Source organism: Pholcus phalangioides, unplaced genomic scaffold (genome assembly GCF_987345545.1).
Source record: "Pholcus phalangioides strain wild (caught in Gottingen) unplaced genomic scaffold, Ppha-v1.0 ptg000015l_1, whole genome shotgun sequence".
Lineage (NCBI taxonomy): Eukaryota > Metazoa > Arthropoda > Arachnida > Araneae > Pholcidae > Pholcus > Pholcus phalangioides.
Window position 1 is genome coordinate 34,947,103 of NW_028301608.1, and position 18,588 is coordinate 34,965,690.

At 35.4% G+C, this 18,588-nt stretch overlaps 1 protein-coding gene across 1 annotated transcript in view; it reads left to right on the plus strand.

The window, feature by feature from the left end:
• The window catches only part of mbo (Nuclear pore complex protein Nup88), a 31,525-nt gene extending 15,657 nt beyond the window's left edge, over positions 1-15,868 (plus strand). The window contains exons 5-12 of the mRNA XM_089243405.1: positions 2,760-2,937; positions 3,211-3,349; positions 6,326-6,424; positions 9,626-9,812; positions 10,009-10,287; positions 11,907-12,053; positions 13,271-13,540; positions 15,579-15,868. Of these exons, the coding sequence (XP_089099531.1) occupies positions 2,760-2,937; positions 3,211-3,349; positions 6,326-6,424; positions 9,626-9,812; positions 10,009-10,287; positions 11,907-12,053; positions 13,271-13,540; positions 15,579-15,651 (1,372 nt within the window). The 3' untranslated portion in view covers positions 15,652-15,868. The remainder of the gene's footprint in view (positions 1-2,759; positions 2,938-3,210; positions 3,350-6,325; positions 6,425-9,625; positions 9,813-10,008; positions 10,288-11,906; positions 12,054-13,270; positions 13,541-15,578) is intronic.
• Positions 15,869-18,588: the final 2,720 nt, after the last annotated feature.

The window sequence follows — 18,588 nt, forward strand, 5'->3', positions numbered from 1 at the left end:
ATTCTCCGCGCGGTGTTGTGTAAAAAATCCCCTTTTCAGACCTCGGAAGTTATTACAACGTTTTTGTCTCGAGTCGCTGTTATGACCGCAATAGGAGAGGGCGGGGTCTGGTTCCACGGGTGTTGAACGAGGAAGGGTGCCAGGGTGCCGAGTTTACTCTTTTTTCCGTTGTTAAAAATGGATACCGGCCCCGGGCGATAGTAAATTTTCGTTCGTACTTGCGGCCCGGGTTGCTACATACCGTGATCAAATCCGAAACTGGGGGGGGGGGCAATGCCTCGAATGGAATTTTTGATGGAATGGTATATTTAAGAAAAGGAAATAAATTCCTTTGTAAAATTATCGAATTTCACAATCAAGGGGCAGTAAGATTACGTTTCCCCTCCAGAAAAAATATCGTATTACGGCCTTGGTAAATCGGGTGCCCCGGGTGGGGGCGAATTCACTGTTTTTGTTCTTTGAAAATTACGGGAGGAGTCCGAGCTAACTTGGCGACTTTTTTTCGCGCTAAAATAGGTAGCCCTGACAGCAGCATCCATAAACTCTATATCAACCGCATTTATAAACCCCGTATGTCGTTGATTCGATTTTTGTGTTCATTTTATCCTAATTTTCCGTATTTCCCGATATATTTCTATCGATTTTCGCATATTGCCGCATATTTGGTTGATTCATGTTATAAATTATATATTTTTTTGTAATTTTATCTTTGTCAGCCATCTTGAATTGACCGCCGCAAAACGGCGATTGGTTGGCGCGGAAAAAAGTCGCCACGTTGGTGCTTACCAGGTTCATGGGAAATTTACCGGGGAAGACCGCGGAGTCTTTTTCTGTTAAAAATTACGGGGGGGGGGGCAAAATTATATTGTTTCTGGGTAAAGTAGTAAATGTTTTTTTTTGCAGGGGTGTATGTTGTGTGTAAAAAAAAAGGAAAATATATATTTACAAATTTTTCTCTCAAAAACCAAACAATTTCAAAACTGATTTGTTTTCTCCCTCACCCAAGAGCAGTATTATTTTGGAGCCCCCTCCGCCTGTAAAAGAATAGACCCACCCACCCTTCCCAGTCCAGCCATAGGTGCAGATAGACTTGAAGGTCTTAGAGGTGTGGCAGATGACAATTGATATACATCAGTAGGCTCTGCCATTGACGTTGGGGGGAAGGATGGATTGCCCTCCCTCAACGTATAAGGGGCCGTTCAAGTATTACGTAAGCAAATTTTTAGCCATTTTTGACCCCCTCCCTCCCTCCCCCCCTTGTCAGCAAAATTTCGTCATCAGCTCTGCCCCTCTGAATCCTAACTCATATTTTCATAAAGGGTGGTTGATGACGTAAGCATTATCTAAACCCCCCCCCTTGTCAGCAAGTCAGAAACCCCCCCCCCTCCATCGATGATGACGTAATGCTTGAACGGCCCCGAACAATTAAAATAATTTAGTTAATTTAATGATTTAAATAATTTATTTAATTCAGTAGTTTAAGTAATATTTTAATTTAATAATTTAAAATAATATTGTTAAAAATGTAATTTTAGTTTTTTTTTAAATCAATCATTATAGTAAATTTCTTAAAATTTGTTGGAAGATATTATACAAACCTAATTATGTAAATCAATTTGTACTAGTTAAAAAAAAGTGTGAGTACATTTTATATACTGTCATTCATACCATAACATAATGAAAAATCCACTAGAATGTAGATGGGACAAATTCTCTCATCAAATTTTGTGTTATTTCATTTTTTTTCCTTCTTTGAATGTGAAAATTTTTTCCCATTTTGAAGTTTGTCCTGCTTAAATTGATTTTAAGCTGGGTTGTGGATAGCAATATGGGGCCATTCAAGTATTACATAAGGAAATTTTTAGCCATTTTTGAACACCCCCCCCCCCCCACCCATCAGCAAAACGCTGACCCCCCCCCCACTTGTCAGCAAAATTTCGTCATCAGCTCTGCCCCCCCCCCCCCCGAATCCTAACTCATATTTTCATAAAGGGTGGTTGATGACGTAAGCGTTATTCAACCTCCCCCCCCACCCTGTCATCAAAAGTCAGCAAATCGGAACCCCCCCCCCTCTATGATGACGTAATACTTGAACGGCCCCTTTGGGGGGGGGAAAGGCATTACTACTGTTACTTAGAAAGGATGTAATGTTACTCTCTCACACATAGTTGTTGATAAATTTGATAAGTTATTCAAAACTTTTCTGGTTAGCAGAATGCATTCGAGTTTGATTTATTTCACCCTACTATATGTAAAAAAAGCAATTTCGATGAGCTCCATTGAAATACAAAGTTTAGTGAAAACTAAATTCAATTTCAATTCATTCAATTTGGTAATAATCAAAATTCATTGTCCATTTGGTCTCTTTCTAAAATTATTTTGGTCACTATTGGGTCACTTTTTAAACATTTTGGTCACTATTTGGTCACTTTTTTAAATATTTTGGTCACTATTTTCACTAGTTTTGAGGCCATGATCCGTGCTGAGCCCTGCAATAATAAAATACAGTGGAGAATTGAAAAAAAAATTTGCTTCAAAGTCAAATAGTCACAATACGCTATTGCAATACTGTAATTTTTCAGTGTCCACTCTTTCTTGTATTGAATGAGTTTTCCCTTTTACATTTCCTGTATGCTCATTTTTTAAATAATTTACTTTCAAGTTCTTGAAATTTCCAGTAAATGTTTCTATATTTAATAAGTTTTGAATTGAAGGTGATCTTCACATATTTTGATCTCCCCCCCCCCCCCTTTAAGCAGACGTCCATCTGTTGTTGAAGGACCTCTTTGTATGTACCCTCCATCTGAAGACAATTATGGCATTGACGCTTGTTCCTTGTTATGCTTGCACTGTACTCCACCTGTTCTGGTCATATCTATGGCATCAGGAGTTTTGTACCATTGTATCTTGCTGGATAACATGAGTGAAACAAATCATGTAAGTAAAATATTATATTTGAAAATATTCATTCAGATTTTTTTTTTTACTTTTGAAACTTTTTGTTATATCCAGTTTGAGAGAAATCTTATATTAATTGAAAACTTTTTTTTGTTGTTATCTTATGTTGATGTGATATGCGCTTGTTTATTTCCTAGAGATAATTTTTTTTTTTTGTCTTACATATTCATCTTTTTTATGCAGTGTCCAGAAATACAGAAGTAAAATAAAATAACAGTATTAATGATAATGTGCATGTAATTTTCTTCCCAGAACATTGAACCATGGCTACCATCGGATTGTCCAGATCCATCAAATGAAATTGCTTTATATGTCCATGGAAGTGTTGAACTGCCTTTCAATGCCCCAAACACTGGTGCTGAATGTGGAACGTCATTACGATTGTATAAAGGTAGTCTCATATTTATTTGAAGAGCATATTTTGAAAAGGGAGCATTTCCTTTTTTTGGAAATGCACTTTTTAACAGTTTCTGAATCTTTGGGATGAGCTGTTTGATTATGCTACAGGGTCATTCAATCGGGAATGTTTTTAGTAGAAATTACAATGTAAAGTTGGTTGTTTCTATAAAATGTAACCATATCCACCTCTTTCATTCACTTCAATATTTTTCATTTAAAAGGAAACATAACAAAGAGTGGTTATCCTATTGGTTTTAAGGGATTTTTTCAAAACCGCACATTTTTCAGAAGTGCTTTCAGAGTAGAATTTTACAGTAGAACCTCTCTAACAGACACCCATGGGACAAAAAAAAAATCTGTTAATGAAGAGTGTCTGTTAATAGATATTAAAATACATTGAAACCTCGATATTGTGATATTCTGCTATTCAAGAAAAAATATTGTTGTGAAGGGATTATCGTTGTATTGAAAGGCAGCATTGTCATCACGTCCCACCAAATTTATATTGTTGTTGGCATCTTTTCTAAATCAGTGTTGTTAGTACTATCAGTAAACATGCTTTAAAGTATTTATTCGTGCAAAAAATTGTAATTAACTGATTAATGAAATTCATTCAGATGAATTGCCCTGTAAAGAAGTTTACTGTAGTGCACTTTCATGTCTTACAAAAAAACTGGCAACACCAACAGTTTTATCAACAGTTTCTGTGATCATGTGGTGCAAAACACCTATGTTATTAGATGCTCTTGGAGGAATCAAAACAAGTGACAAAGTTAAAATTAAATTCAAGATGATTTTGAGCAAAACATTAAAAAATATTGTCGTGTAGCAGTTTCGAAATTTCTCAAAAAATATTGTTATAGAGGAATTTATCGTAGTAGAGGATATTGTTATATCAAGAGATGTTTAACATTAGACTACAGGCAATTCCAAACAAGATTTGAAAAATATCAGTGTAGAGGAATTTATTGTTATATCAAGTATTGTTATCTTGAGGTTTTGCTGTAATTCAAAAAGTGTTCATTAGTAGAGGTATCCACTAAATCGGGAGTATCCGTTATGGGAGATTCATCTCTGGGAGTATCCGTTATGGGAGATTCATCTCTAGAATGATCGTGTTTCTGATGTTACTCGCGAGTGAGTTGTAAGGGTGCTTTCCTTGGTGCAACGTCCCTTATGGGAGTTGCTTGCCGGTTCGAAATATCCAGTAATTGTAGTAGCAAACGACAAGTGGAAAATTATTACAAATAAACTTTCGCATGAAAATATTATTTATTAGATTCGAATGTATAAGTTAGACAATTTTAACACTAGATTAATTCAACATAGAACCCTCTATTCAACATTGACAGATAGATACGGTCTCACCGGTTTATGGTCATCAATAGTCAATCTTCTATGCCGGTCGGACGTCCAATGTTGATAGTCACTTTGGCGTAGCATAGCCCCGTTAGTATCAGTGGAGGTCTCTCGGTTGAGAGCCAGATCGCCTCGATCAGCTCCAGGGGGCCTCTCGGTTGAGAGCCGGATCTATTCTAGCAGGTGCCTCTTGGTTGAGGGCCGGACCACCTCGATCAGCTCCAGGGGGCCTCTCGGTTGAGAGCCGGATCTCCAAGATGTTACTTACTGCACGTAGCCTGCTGCTACGTTATTTTCCGTTTATCATCAGCAATGAAGTATTTTCGACTATGAAGGTAAAATAATGCTTTCGATTATGGACCTGCCGGGAAACAAATTCAGAAACTATAAACTATTTCATTTTGAATAACTATTGGATCATTTTCCCAGCCTAAGGCCAAATGATATGGTAGCAAGACGGAGAACCGTCCAACTAGAGGGCTTCAGTTGAATGAACAAATCAAAGGAAGAGCGCTGAGTGAGAGCTGTTACAACGTACGGCCGGTATTTAAGGAAAAAACTTCCGACCGCACGTGTCTAAACAAGCCAATCGGCTTCAAGGTCACCTAATTTGCATGCGATCGTAGGCGGACATCATCACGATCAGCCTTGATTGTTGCCATACGATCACCACTGCCGATGAATAGCAACAATAGTGAGCATACATGTTTTTATGTGGCTGCGACTACAGACTTTTACGCCGGGGGACCATCGGCACATTACATTGGCTGGGTGAAATCTTCTAAAATCAACGGGTGGCATAGAAATTTCCAATTTTTCAAATTTAATCAGCTCCAGTTTTAATCAAAAGAAAACACATTTCCACTAATTTTCTTTCAAAACAATATTTCCAAAATTTAAATGCAAATTTCCTTGAATATTGATCAAGAATCATGGTATTTAAATATTCTATCACTTCCATGTGCTACCTGTTTGGGCTATTTGCCACTTTTGTAAAGCAGTTCATTCCAAAGGAATACATTTTTACCTTGATAAGTTCCTCGTTTATTTCTTAAAAGAAGCTGAAGTAAATTTGGTTGGGTATAGTTGTTTCTGATGTATACGGCTCAACTTTGAGGGTGCCTTGGGCAAAGTAGAAAATATGGAGCCTCTGTGACTAAGGTCAAAGATATTTCTTTAGGTTTATAATGAATATATGTTTAAATTTTAAGGCCCTGGATTTATGTGTTCTCCAGCTTTCAAAATACTACTTTATTTATTTGAATTCATATTCATTTGTTAAATTTTCCAGTTACTATGTATAGTCCTCCAAGTACAAAATGACACTAGGCTGCATCATGTCAAATGATTGTATTCTTTTTTTTTTCTCTTAAGTAGAACAATTGTGCATTAAAAATTGCTCATCTGCAACTGGGCTTTGACTTCTCCATGTAGAAATAATGGAACTGTCCAATGTGATGGAACAAAAAAGAATGTCATCTCATCTCGTGCTTAGTGGACTATATGTACTTCAGTGTTCATGGCATGAAACTAGCCTATTTACTTATTAATAATGAAATTGATTCATTCATTGAGATGTTAGTCATGTTTCCTGTTTTCTTTTGTACAGATATTGCATGCCAAAATAAGTATCATTGCTCTGTAGTTTCTGGTGTATATACCATTGTGATACCATTTGTACAGAAATTAGAGGACTGTTTGGCAAGAGGTAAATTTATTTCTATTTATTTTGTTATATTGAAACAGACAATTTGTGATAAGCCAAATTCTGGTGGTTAAAATATCCATGCAAGTCAAAGTTTTCATGTGACCCCAGAATCCTAGGATAAACTACCATGCTGACTGAGGATCCCACTTGGATTGATTACCAAATCTTAAATCTTGGTTGTTCAGTAGAAAAAAAGACACCCATAGCATGTGTAAATGCATAAGGAGTTTCATAATTTCCTTTTATTTGCCTTTTTCGTTGGTGATTTTTTTTTTCTTCTAAGTATTATTGGACAAAGTTTACCTACTCTTTCACACCACATATTTTACTAATTGAGATGTTGAATATATTTCTTTGTCGTCTGTGAGAAGGAAAAACAATAAATGATAAAAGCAATTTTTACTGGCTTGCTATTCAAAAATAGAATAAATATATTTGTGAAAAACTTCTTTTGAGAAAAAAAAAAAATTCCCCTTCTTCCCAATAAGCTAGGATTTCCCAGACAAGTCAGTTTTTGACCGCTTAAATTTCCAGATTAACAACTGCTATAGTATTTTTTGATGGTATCCTCAGAATTTTCACAATCTATGAATTATCATAGGTGTATTTTTTATGATAAATATTACAAACACTGGATATTTTAACTTGTATCAAATATCAATTAAATTGCACGTGTGGACAACACTAACTAAAGAACGAAAAAAATGCTATCGTTCTATAGTGAGATTTATCTTTGTTATTCCTTTGAAATGGAAAAATAAGTATTTTCAGACCTGTCAACTCTCCAGATTTAGGCGGGAGACTCCGGTTTTTTCATCCTTCCTCCTGCTCTCCGGATTTTGGCAGAAAATTAGATTTTACGTGAACTTTCGCATTGTCGTGACGTCAATGACTACCGTCGTCATTAGGGAAACACCCATAGAGGACAGCCGTGGTCATTTCCATTGAGTAGCCGTAAAAAAGTCTTGGTGACCACATTTAAGCAACTGGCAGATGTGACTTTGTTTACTTAGCATTTATCTGCAATCATTTATCAGGGGCATGATCTTGGTTGTCGAAATTCCTGCATAATTGTTATTGTAGTCCATTAACAGCCATGTGGTAAACACAAGTTTTTTCGTCAGCAGCTTTGTATTTTGAAGTTTTTTTAAAGTTTCCTCCGATTAAATATGCCTTCAGAAAGAAAATATATAAAACTTTAAGCTATATAAAGCTAAATATAAATCTTTTAAAAGTTCATATACCCAAGATTATCAATCACTGATAGCATCCACAAAAGGAAACACTTATGTTTTATAAACAGTATGTAGATGTGATTTCTCTATTCTGCATGTAGATGTGATTTCTCTATTTTGCATGTAGATGTGATTTCTCTATTCTGCATGGAAAGACTGACATGGAATTGTATTCTGCTCAAGGGCAATGCAGAACCTGCCTTGGGAGGGGGGAGGAATGGAACATTTTCTTAATTGATTGAAAAAAAAATTCTCAAAAAAACATTTTTTTTGCGTGAATTTTTTGATCGAGTCTATGAGTGCCACAGGGGGGGGGGGGGGTACCCCCGGATTTCTAGATTCCAAAAGTTGGCATGTATGTATTTTCTGTTCAGAAAAAGTCTTTTTCTAAAGAATCTTTGATTATATTTATCACAGATTTCAAAATTTAAAAATCTGAGAGTCAGCAAATTTTGTTTTATGTTTTCAGATATTAAATTTATAGCACAATAAGCCTATCCCCTACTATCTCTTTAAAAACTGTGAAATCTTTCTGTTGCGAAAACAACTATTACGAACTAAAAACCGTAGTCAATGCCGTCCATATGTTGTTGTTTACCTTCCTACTTCCCGGGCCACGATGTTTTGCCGCTCTGATTATGACCGCATTTAATCATATTATACACTCATGTCCATAAATTAAGGATAATGCCAGCTCCGGCAAATAAAGGTTCAGAAACAAAACAAACGTTACTTATTCATAAAGCCCATTTATCAAACAAAAGATAAAGAACAAAAACGATGGTGTATGTATGATACCATTCATAAAAACTATGATTTTTGCTCCCTGGAGCAATTGTGAAAAATATCTCCTTTACAAAAACGTACTATTACGTGGTTGGTATGATGGTTAATACATTGTATGTCTCCCATGCGATGAAATACAGTCCGTACAACGCCAAGGCATGCTGAGTATCAAATTATCGATCTGATCTTGGGGAAGATCACTCCACTCAGCAAGCAATGCTCTCTGAAGTTCTGGTACACATGTCGGAGGTGGTTGACGGGCTGCAACTCGTCAGCCAAGCATGTCCCACACATGCTCTATTGGATTCAAGTCAGGTGAGAATGCTGACCATTCCATACGGGTTATATCCTCAGATTCAAGGCATTCGTTTACGATGTTTGCTCGGTGAGGACGGGCGTTGTCATCCATAAACACAAATTCTGCGCCCATGGCACCCCTAAACAAACATACGCGTTGTTCCAGAATGATGTCCCGATAAATTTGGGCTTTCATGGTTCCGGTTTGAACATGCAGATCTGTTCTGGAACCCAGTATAATTCCACCCCAAACGAGCAATGCTGCACCACTGCAACGGTGTCGTTCAATGATGTTGTCTTGGTGGTAACGGGTACCTGGCATTCTCCATATGAAAGTCCAACGTGAATCAGACTGCAAGCTAAACCTGGACTCGTCGGAAAACATCACACAAGCCCGCTGTGACAATGTCCACATTGCATGTTCTCTAATCCAGGTTAATCGCTGCAGACAGTGAGTTGCCGTAAGCGGAACACATCTAACAGGCCTGCAAGCATATAGACCAATATCTCCCAAACGTCTGTACACGGTTTGCCTTGAAACTGTGGTACCCGTGGCTGTAGATAGCTGACGAGACAGGTCGGATGCTGTGCTAAGAAAAATACAACTCTTTCGTTGAGTGATTAATGACAATATAATTCATCTGCAATGTATTATGTATGAATAATGTATTTTTAGTGCATAAATTACTCTATTACACTGTCCTAAAAAAAGTTGATTTAACTCATAAATTCCAGTAAATTGTGCAACGGACATACAAATACAACGCCACAACAGGCAAATGCCCAACGAGGTGGCTGAGAAAAAGATGCCCATAAAAATATTCAGCAATTTTCATTTAATTATAATTTGAGAGTAATATGATATTTGCACAATGTTTTTCAGGTGATGTTGAGAATGTTTCCTCCCTTCTCACATGTAATGACAGTATTGTCGAACATCTATTATGTACAAAACCATTACCAGCACTTGAAGCAGTTCCTGTGATTGGTTTAGCAAGTTGCATTGGTCGCAGTGGGTTGAACCTGATTTGTTTGCTGGCCAATTGGGATATTCAATGCTTACCTTTATTGTGAGTCCTTTTATCGTTTCTTCCTCCCCCATCTAATTTTGACTTAAAAATACATTTTATATAATATATGTTGTTGAAATCCTAATACTGAACTGAATCAACACCTTCAAAATTCAATTTATCCTTGTGATTGTTCTATTAACTATAAATTCAAATTAAAATAAGATAATTTTTGTTTTTTGATTCTTATTTCTAGATCATCGTATTCAACAAAAGCACCATCACTTCTCTCGTCTGAATCTACCATTGTATCAGACTTTGATACTAGCATTCAAAATAGGGAGGGTTTTGAAGAGCATATCCATAGCCTGCTACAGCGTTCAGTTTGCACCCCGATACTGAAAATGAATCAGATGATAGATAATGGAGAAAATTCGGCCAAGCAGTTTTTGGACCTTGTTGTTTCTACCACAAGTAGATTTCAGGATGAGTATATCCAGCGCTTGTACACTGTGCATTCATATATCCAAAGCAGGTATTTTTTTTTTTTTACTATGAACAAAATACTGTTTCAATGTTGTTCTGATTGATTTATTTTTCTTGTGCATTTTGTGGTTTGAGTTAAACTGGTAGATCCAACTAACCATTCCATAGGTGCCAAGGCTTTCAATTTTTCAGTGTTATTAAATTTTTCTGGTTGAAAACCAAAAATTTCTCTCATTTTTTGTATCTTTACAAGAAAGTCCCTGAAAATCCTAGAGTTGTTGCTTTGTAAAAATTAAAAATCCCTCAGTCTTTGCAATTTTAGGCTGACCGTGTTTCCCCTACAAAAATATGAGAAATTGGGACTTCAAAAAAAATTTAAATTCGTCAATTGTTGCCAAACATGATGCAAAAAGTGAGCAAAGTTGCCAATTATTGCTAAAATCAACAATGACCTGAAATGAAGCTCTACACAAATCTCAGTGTATTAAAATGAATTCTACAAAAAAAAAGTTTAGCATGGCAAAATATATGTGTGATGAATATTAATACTTATAATTGCAATTATCATAATATAATTTATAAGTTGCAAAATAATTTTCATCCTTCATTTTAGTGAAAAAGAATAAAAAAATTCAAGTGAGTAAAATACAGGAATAACAGGACATATCTTTTAAAAAAAAAAATTGGAATGGCCATAATTAGGGAAGAAACTAGGATATTCTGGGGAAACAGGTTATGTTGTTGCCTCAATAATAAAACTTGATACCTAAAAATCATAAATTTTCATGTTATATAGCCAATTGATAGCCAACCCCCCCCCCCCCACAACCCATCATACAAATGAAAAGGAAAAAAATTAGGATTTTTTGGAGGGACCGCATAGGGTGACTATATCATCATCTAAAAATCATAAATTTTCATGTTAAGTACAAAAAATGACACATCTTAGCATGCACTTCGATATGCTACTACTAGGAAATCTGTAACACAAGTCCTCATGAAGTTATTCTTGTTTGTTTGTATTTAATAGGATGTTAAATATATACTTCATTCACTGTTTAAACGTGTTTTTCTCAAAACATCTGAAATTGGGTTATCTAAATTTTATATATTTTTATTATTGACATGATGATATAGTCACCCTATGCGGTCCCTCAAAAAAATGCTAATTTTTTTCCTTTTTATTTGTATGATGGGTTGGGGGGGAGGGGTTGGCCATCGATTTTGCCATGTGACTAACTGCAGATTTTTCAAAAGTCTGGAAATTGTTACCTATATCATTTAGAAACACAGATAGAGATAGTCATGAACGGCTGAAGGGAGAGGACGCAATAATGAAAGCTGGGAGCATGATGATAATGTACATATTCATTAGGTCAGTCAGCTTTGTCATTGATGCTTAAGAGGCATTGCTCCCCCCTCCTTATCTCCTCCCATGTTCTGAAAGCAAATCAAAATTGCATTGCTCTTTCTGTCAAATTTTAACCAATAATCAGAATTTGCTTGTTAATAAATGACGGTTTCTAAGGAAAAGTTTTATTCTCGGCAACATGTCATATCCCTACATTCTGAATTTTTTTATGGTATAGTATTATAACTATTTAAGTTTCAATCATTTATAATGAATGTTTTTATTCTTTCTTTTCCCTCTTCTTTGTGTTTGTGTAGAGTGAAAGTGTTGTCAGAGCGTAAGGTACAGCAATTAACAGAATTGAATAGATGCTTGGAAGAAAAAGAGCAGTTGAGGGACAAAGCTGAGAGTTTAGCCGAGAAGTATGATGATATCAATGTCAATCAACAAGTATTGATGGGGAGGTAAGTTACTTTCCTCCCACCCCACACCCTGTAATTGCAAAAAACAATTTCATTCAGCTACCCAGCTGTAATTTACATAATTTTGTTGCATTAGATAATTTAATGTTTAGATATCTTTGTTTTTGTTTGCCATTATTTTATGAGAAAAACATACATTGAATGTTCCAGTTTATTTAAAATAAGATGTGACAGTGAAAAAAACCCCTTAATGGACACCCCTCAGATGTGGTCACCTCTTTTACGATTTTTTTTCCCCCTGTATAATAAACATATGCATTTGAAACCCCTGATTAGTTGTCACCCCTCTTTTACAGATGAATTTTTTTGTCCAACGGTTACACTACACTGCAAAAGAGAGGTTTTACTGTATTAGCATTTTGGTGGGGGTTTTTTGGTTGGCGAATTAGCTCTTTTCAAGGAATAGCTATCATAAAATGGTCTATAAGTTTCTACACGTAATCAATTCTGATACAGTTACTGTTTGATAGGCGATTGCATCTGCCATTTTCTCTTCAAAATATGAAAGACAGATAACAGCACCATATACTAGAACACGCTTAAGTCTGACAACATGAATACATTAGGGTCAAAGGTTAAATATGCTGGGGTCATAAGTACACTCAGAACATGCATTCCATCATGTATCTATTTGTTAGAAATTACCCAGAGGAATGTTAACCAGGTGCATGTACAATTAAGTAGTTGTTGATTGCATCACTCCTTAGTAGGTATATAGTCCTCCAAAAATGAGAATGGATTGGATACGCTACCTTACATTGATTCAATTCTTTCTTTGTAAATAGAGCTGCCCCAGTTTAGCAACTGTGACTCACACACAAATCTTTCTCATTTGGCATCTTCAGCACTATCTATTGGTTTCCTGTGACATTGTTTTGCAGCACCAAGGCATCATAAAATTAAGGGAATAACGTGGTGATAAATATAGATTTGTGCCAAGATCAGCATACTAGTAATACCAGAGAATTTGTGTTACATTTCCCCATAAACCATAAAGGCTTTTCCACTGGGCATTAAAACAGGCATTCTTGTCTTTAGAGAACCATACCTTTGTGTACATTGCACAACTTTATTGTTATCAACTATTATGTAATATAAATTGATCACTGAATCCTCTTTGACAAATCCCTTGTCTGAAGTAGATTTGTGATTGACTTCTCTTTTTTTAAAAAAACAAATTTATATTTTAATCTTTGTAGGATAGAGAGAGTGCTCAATGCTTTACAACATCAATATCCAGTACTGTCAAATGCCGAAATAGACATGAAGAAAAAGTTGAGTAGCATAGAAAGTAAAACGAAAACTTTTCAGACTTCTCTTGAACAGATCCAAAAGAAAATCAAGCAACATGACAAAAAACAGCAGGAGAAAGAGAACACTGGTGCTGTCGAAACCATCCGCAATAAACTCCAGAGCATGAACCTCGGGGAAAAGCAACAAAAACATGTAAAAGAAATTCTGTTTCAAGAGTAAGTCTCTCGGATTCTGTCTTAATTTCCAAAAATTTAATGTGTGAGCTGATGTTTTGGTATACAAGTCTATAATATTAACATTATATTTTATGTGTATGCACTGATATTTTTACATAAAATATCAAATTGAATTTATTTTTCCTCTAGATTTAAGCGAGACGTAATTATCATGCAGTTCATAGATAGCAGTGAGGAACTTTAGGACCACTTGAATTTGCATTGACCGTTTTGGTTGCCTCTGCCGGATTTTGATATAATTCAAATCTGTCAATTGCCCTGTTACTGTTTGTTGTTTAAGTGATACATATCAGTCATTCTAAGAAAAGTGACTATCCCAGATTTCTTATCTTGTACCTACAGCAATAACTATAGCCTTTATTGCTAATACTGCACATACTGCAAACCAATTGCAATACCACTACTTTGCATATTGTATTTGTGCCATCATGAAGTTTACCGACATATTCAGTTTCACATACCATAATTTTCTGTGTATAGCCTTTTTTTTTTCCCAAGCCGGGCACAACTCAGGTCTATTGCCATAGGCAATTTACTACCTAGTGAGCTGTGCCAGAAGTGTAAGTATGTGTACCTAACTGTCTGAGTGCTTATCTAGTGTTGTGTATGATTTTTTAGTGGTGCCATCTATATCTCAGAAGTGAAGTGAGTGAAGTATAATGACTGAATATTTGTACTGTTTGTAGGACTGTTGCTCTCTGCGGAGAGACTTTTTAATGGGGAGATTGGCTCGCATTTGCGCCTTGAAGTTGGGAACCACAGAAAACCAATTTCAGCCGACCACCACTGTGGTGACTGTGGGGCTTGAACCCGGGTCCCCGCGATGCGAGTCCATCACTATGACCACTCGACCACCACAGCGGCTGTGTATAGCCTGCAAAAGAGAAAGCATACTAAAATTGAAAAGTTCTGTATAGTGTTACGAACTATTGACGATAGATGGCGCGATTCGTTCAATGGTCTCAGAAATATCAAAATCGGTTGATACCGGTTTCGGTTTGGCGAAAATGACTGTGATTGGTGGAGAACTGGCAGGGCGTGTAGAGAAAAATCGAGAAAGTCCCGCCCCTCCAAACAGTGATTCAACGCCCTTCCAGGCAGTCCGTATGGTGGCGCCGTCGACTAGGAAACTGTAAAATAGAATTTTGTGGAATGTTCTTTTTCTCAAAGTTTCCCCGGGGTTATAAATAGTGCGGCGCTCACAAGATGGCAGGCTAGACAGGCACAAGGAGATTCAATCAGTCGTGTTTAAACTTTGCGAGAAAGTTGTTAGCTCTCTGGTTAGCTTGTAAATACGTGTAAATTGCTGTTCTGTAAATAAATCTGTGTTTGTCCGTCGAACCGCTTCTTGTTTTGCAATCTCGAAGTCTTGTGAAAAATTATCCGGAACAATAGTCTTCACATGTTGCATAACTAACATTTGCAGTTATGAACTTTTTCTTTCCTTGAACTCTTCTGGTATCTAGGCAACATCAGTATCGTCATGTGAATTCTTCAAAGGAATGTATACGAGGTGCAGGTTCGGTTTAGTAGTAATATCTGTGTGTGAAGAGGGCCTGAGTTTATTGTAAAGAGGCCCTTAAAAAATCTGGACCTTTGAGCCGTCTAGGGGGATTTCAGCCTAGGTTACTTATTCTAAGATGTAGGATTGCAACAATTCCCTCCAAAATTCACCCTTCATTATCTTACCTCAGAAGGCTGTAATGGATGAGTGAAAATTACATAAAAGTTTTGAATCAAATTTTTTTTTTTTATTTTGAAATTCTAAACAAATATTTTTTTATTGACCATGAAGCTTTTAAAATTAGTTTTTTTTACAGGCATCCCGCAGGTTATATACAGAAAATTACTGTAAATTCTCATTTTTATAGGCTTATTACTATCTTTTCAATTTCCTGAATTTGTGAAAACAATATTTTCAGTTAAATTATGCAATTTATAGGTTATCTTTCTTCAATGATTTTTGTTTATTTAAAAATCCGTTTTTCTCTAATCGTATTCAAATTAATTTTCACAGAGGAAAAAACATATCCTGTTTGGTGAAGGCTGTTATTGCATTGAAAAATGAAGGAGCGCCTGAATCATTGTAGTTTTGTTTTTGACATCTGCATTCATTCATTGGTAATTTGTGATTTTATTGGAAAAATATATGCCGATTATATTTTGTATCTGAAGTCTCTCCTTGAAGTTTTTTTTAATTGTGTGAAATTAATCGGCTGTGAACTTTGAAAAGAAGAGATATAACAGTGTATATAGAAACTTTCATTAATGTAAAGCATCATTTTGTAATAAAGAATTGATTTTTCAGTATAGTATTTTGTGAAATTTCTTAGTTTCAATGTTGATTAGTTTGACGTTTTACATAATTCTTTTTAGAATATACGGAAAGTGTCCCTTTATCTGGGAATAACTCTTCAATCCTTGATCCTAAAAGCATACTTCCAATTAGAAAAAGTATCCAAACATCGTGCAGATCTCAGATATGTCATTCATATTGCAAGGACTTGTATAGTTAATTTTTTTTAATTGACTATTTGGTCACCGTGTCCTTAAAATAACCCAATTAGAGTGAGTTGTTGCCCTGAATCTCCTAAGCCCAACCAAAAAAAATCTGTTTTTAAGTACACAACATTCAAATAGTATTTAATATTCAACACTATTTGAATGTGTGCATTCATATTAACTTCAGTAAAGAATTATTTTTCCAATAATTTTTTTTTTTCCAATTTAGACATCTAGTTTAGATTTGCCAGACATTTTTTTTAATGTGATTTTAAATTTACTCTCATACATTTTTGAAATTTCTCCATTTAGTCCTCATTTTCAAGGGTGTGAAATTTTCTTTCCAGAAAAGAAAAACATGCTGTAAAACAAAAATCTCTGTTCACACATCAGCTCGTGACATTATATCAAAATTATGCAGGCGTGTGTTTTCATTTTCATGTTTTGGAATCCAGTGGCCCTTGGTCAAATGCTGAAAAAAAATTCAACAGCAGTTTGGTTTTAACTGAAAAAGAATTATGGGTTGGTTTTTTTTTTTCCAAATATATATTGGCACCATCTGTAACAAGCAGTGGTGAAGGAGTCATTACTGAGGTGTCACAAGTGTGCATCTTCATTATTGAGTTTCCGCGAATCTGGTAATCCAACTTTTCATCATGTGCTCTTACAGATTCTGCAAATAATGAATTAGCCCAATAACAAAAAGATGTATGCTTCAATGAAAGTCTTATTTGATTCATTTTTTGATTGGTCTTCACATAGGTGCATGCAGTATTTTCTCGAGGGGTTTCAGATTTTTTTGCCTTCTGAGGGGGGGTTTACTTTTTTTCCTGCAAAATAACACTATAATCTTGGCTCAGGGGAGTTAGAACCCCCCCCCCCTTTGCATACACCAATGGGGCCTTCATAATTACCTATTTTACTAAGGTCAAGCTTGGCACTTTCAGACGATAAAACATGAAATTTTATTATTGCCTATCAACATATATAATAGATGTTTAAGAGAGAGAGACCCTATATTATGTGTTCTTACGAATCAAGCCACCAACTCTTACTGAATTTTTTGATTGTAAAAGAAGTAATCCACACAGATTTTTTTTTTTACAAGGGCCTACTCATGAAGTTGTATTGGGTTGAAAATAATTGGACTCCCTCCCGTTTATTCTGAAATTATTTTATTCTTATTTATATATATGTTATTAATTATCAATTTTGATTAGTTCCGAAATCACTTTTCTCCCTGAGTCTGAAAAAGATTGACTACTTATTAATTTTAATCTTAAATCACTTGAATGATTTTTCAATTACTTATTTCAATAATTCTGAAATTATTTTCTCAATATACATCTGAAATCATTATTTTCAATTATTATGAAATTATCCATTTTATAATTATATGAAATATTATCTCTATATGATACACTCTTTACAAATTACCTGAATTATGGAATTATTTCTTTTGTTGATTACAATTTTTTTTTCCACTAATTCTGAAATTACTTCTTTAAAAAATTCTGAATATTCATCACTTTGTTCTTGAATTCCGAAATTATTTCATTAGTTCTAGAATTATTTCCTTCATCAACTACAAAATTACTTTCCTCATCTTTTGAAATTATTCCAGTAATTCTAGAATTACTTCTCGCTTATCAATGCTGTACTTATTTCATTCATTATTTACAAAATTATTTGTTTCATTAATTATGAAATTATTTGTTTCATTAATTATGAAATTATTTGTTTCATTAATTATGAAATTATTTGTTTCATTAATTATGAAATTATTTGTTTCATTAATTATGAAATTATTTGTTTCATTAATTACAAAATTTATTTCATTAATTCTAACAAAGAACTTTCTCAGTTCTTGTCTTCAACAAGTTTTTAAAAATGGGCAGTGGACCACCGGCCACAACAGTTTGAATTGACAAATGTGGCCCATAGGTCAAGCATTGAAGATCCCTTTCAAAGGGGCTCAAGATCGTTAATACCGTTAATACAGCTTTGATCCCTTCCTTATGTGATTCCTCTTCAGAGTTGCCAGGTCCTCAAAAAATTTCCCGCCAAAATCCTCTTCAAAAGTAGCCAAAAAGTAGCCCAAAATATTTGAACTTGTGCTGCCATCTATGAAGCAACAAGCGAGCTACAGTTTCACGATATTCTAGACTGCAAAGGTGTGGCTTATAGCTTTTTTCTTGTTATAGTCACATATGTTATAACTCCACCCCCCCCCCTTTCACTTTTTCGTAAAAAATGTTTTTTACCGAATAAATTGATTTCTTTGAAAAGTTGCGAAAGTCAGGGCTACACATTCTATCTCCTGGAAAAACGGCCCCGAGATGGCCTGGAGTCGAGGTCGTCTTAAAAGCATCATGGGCCCCCGGGCAAATTGATTTTGCTCAGCCCTCTGTCCAGACTGCAAATGCCTACTTACCAATTCACATGCTTAATCTCGCAAATCTTAACCATATCTCATTATCCCCCCCCACCGCTCTTCATTCATTGCCTCCGTGACGTGCCCGGGT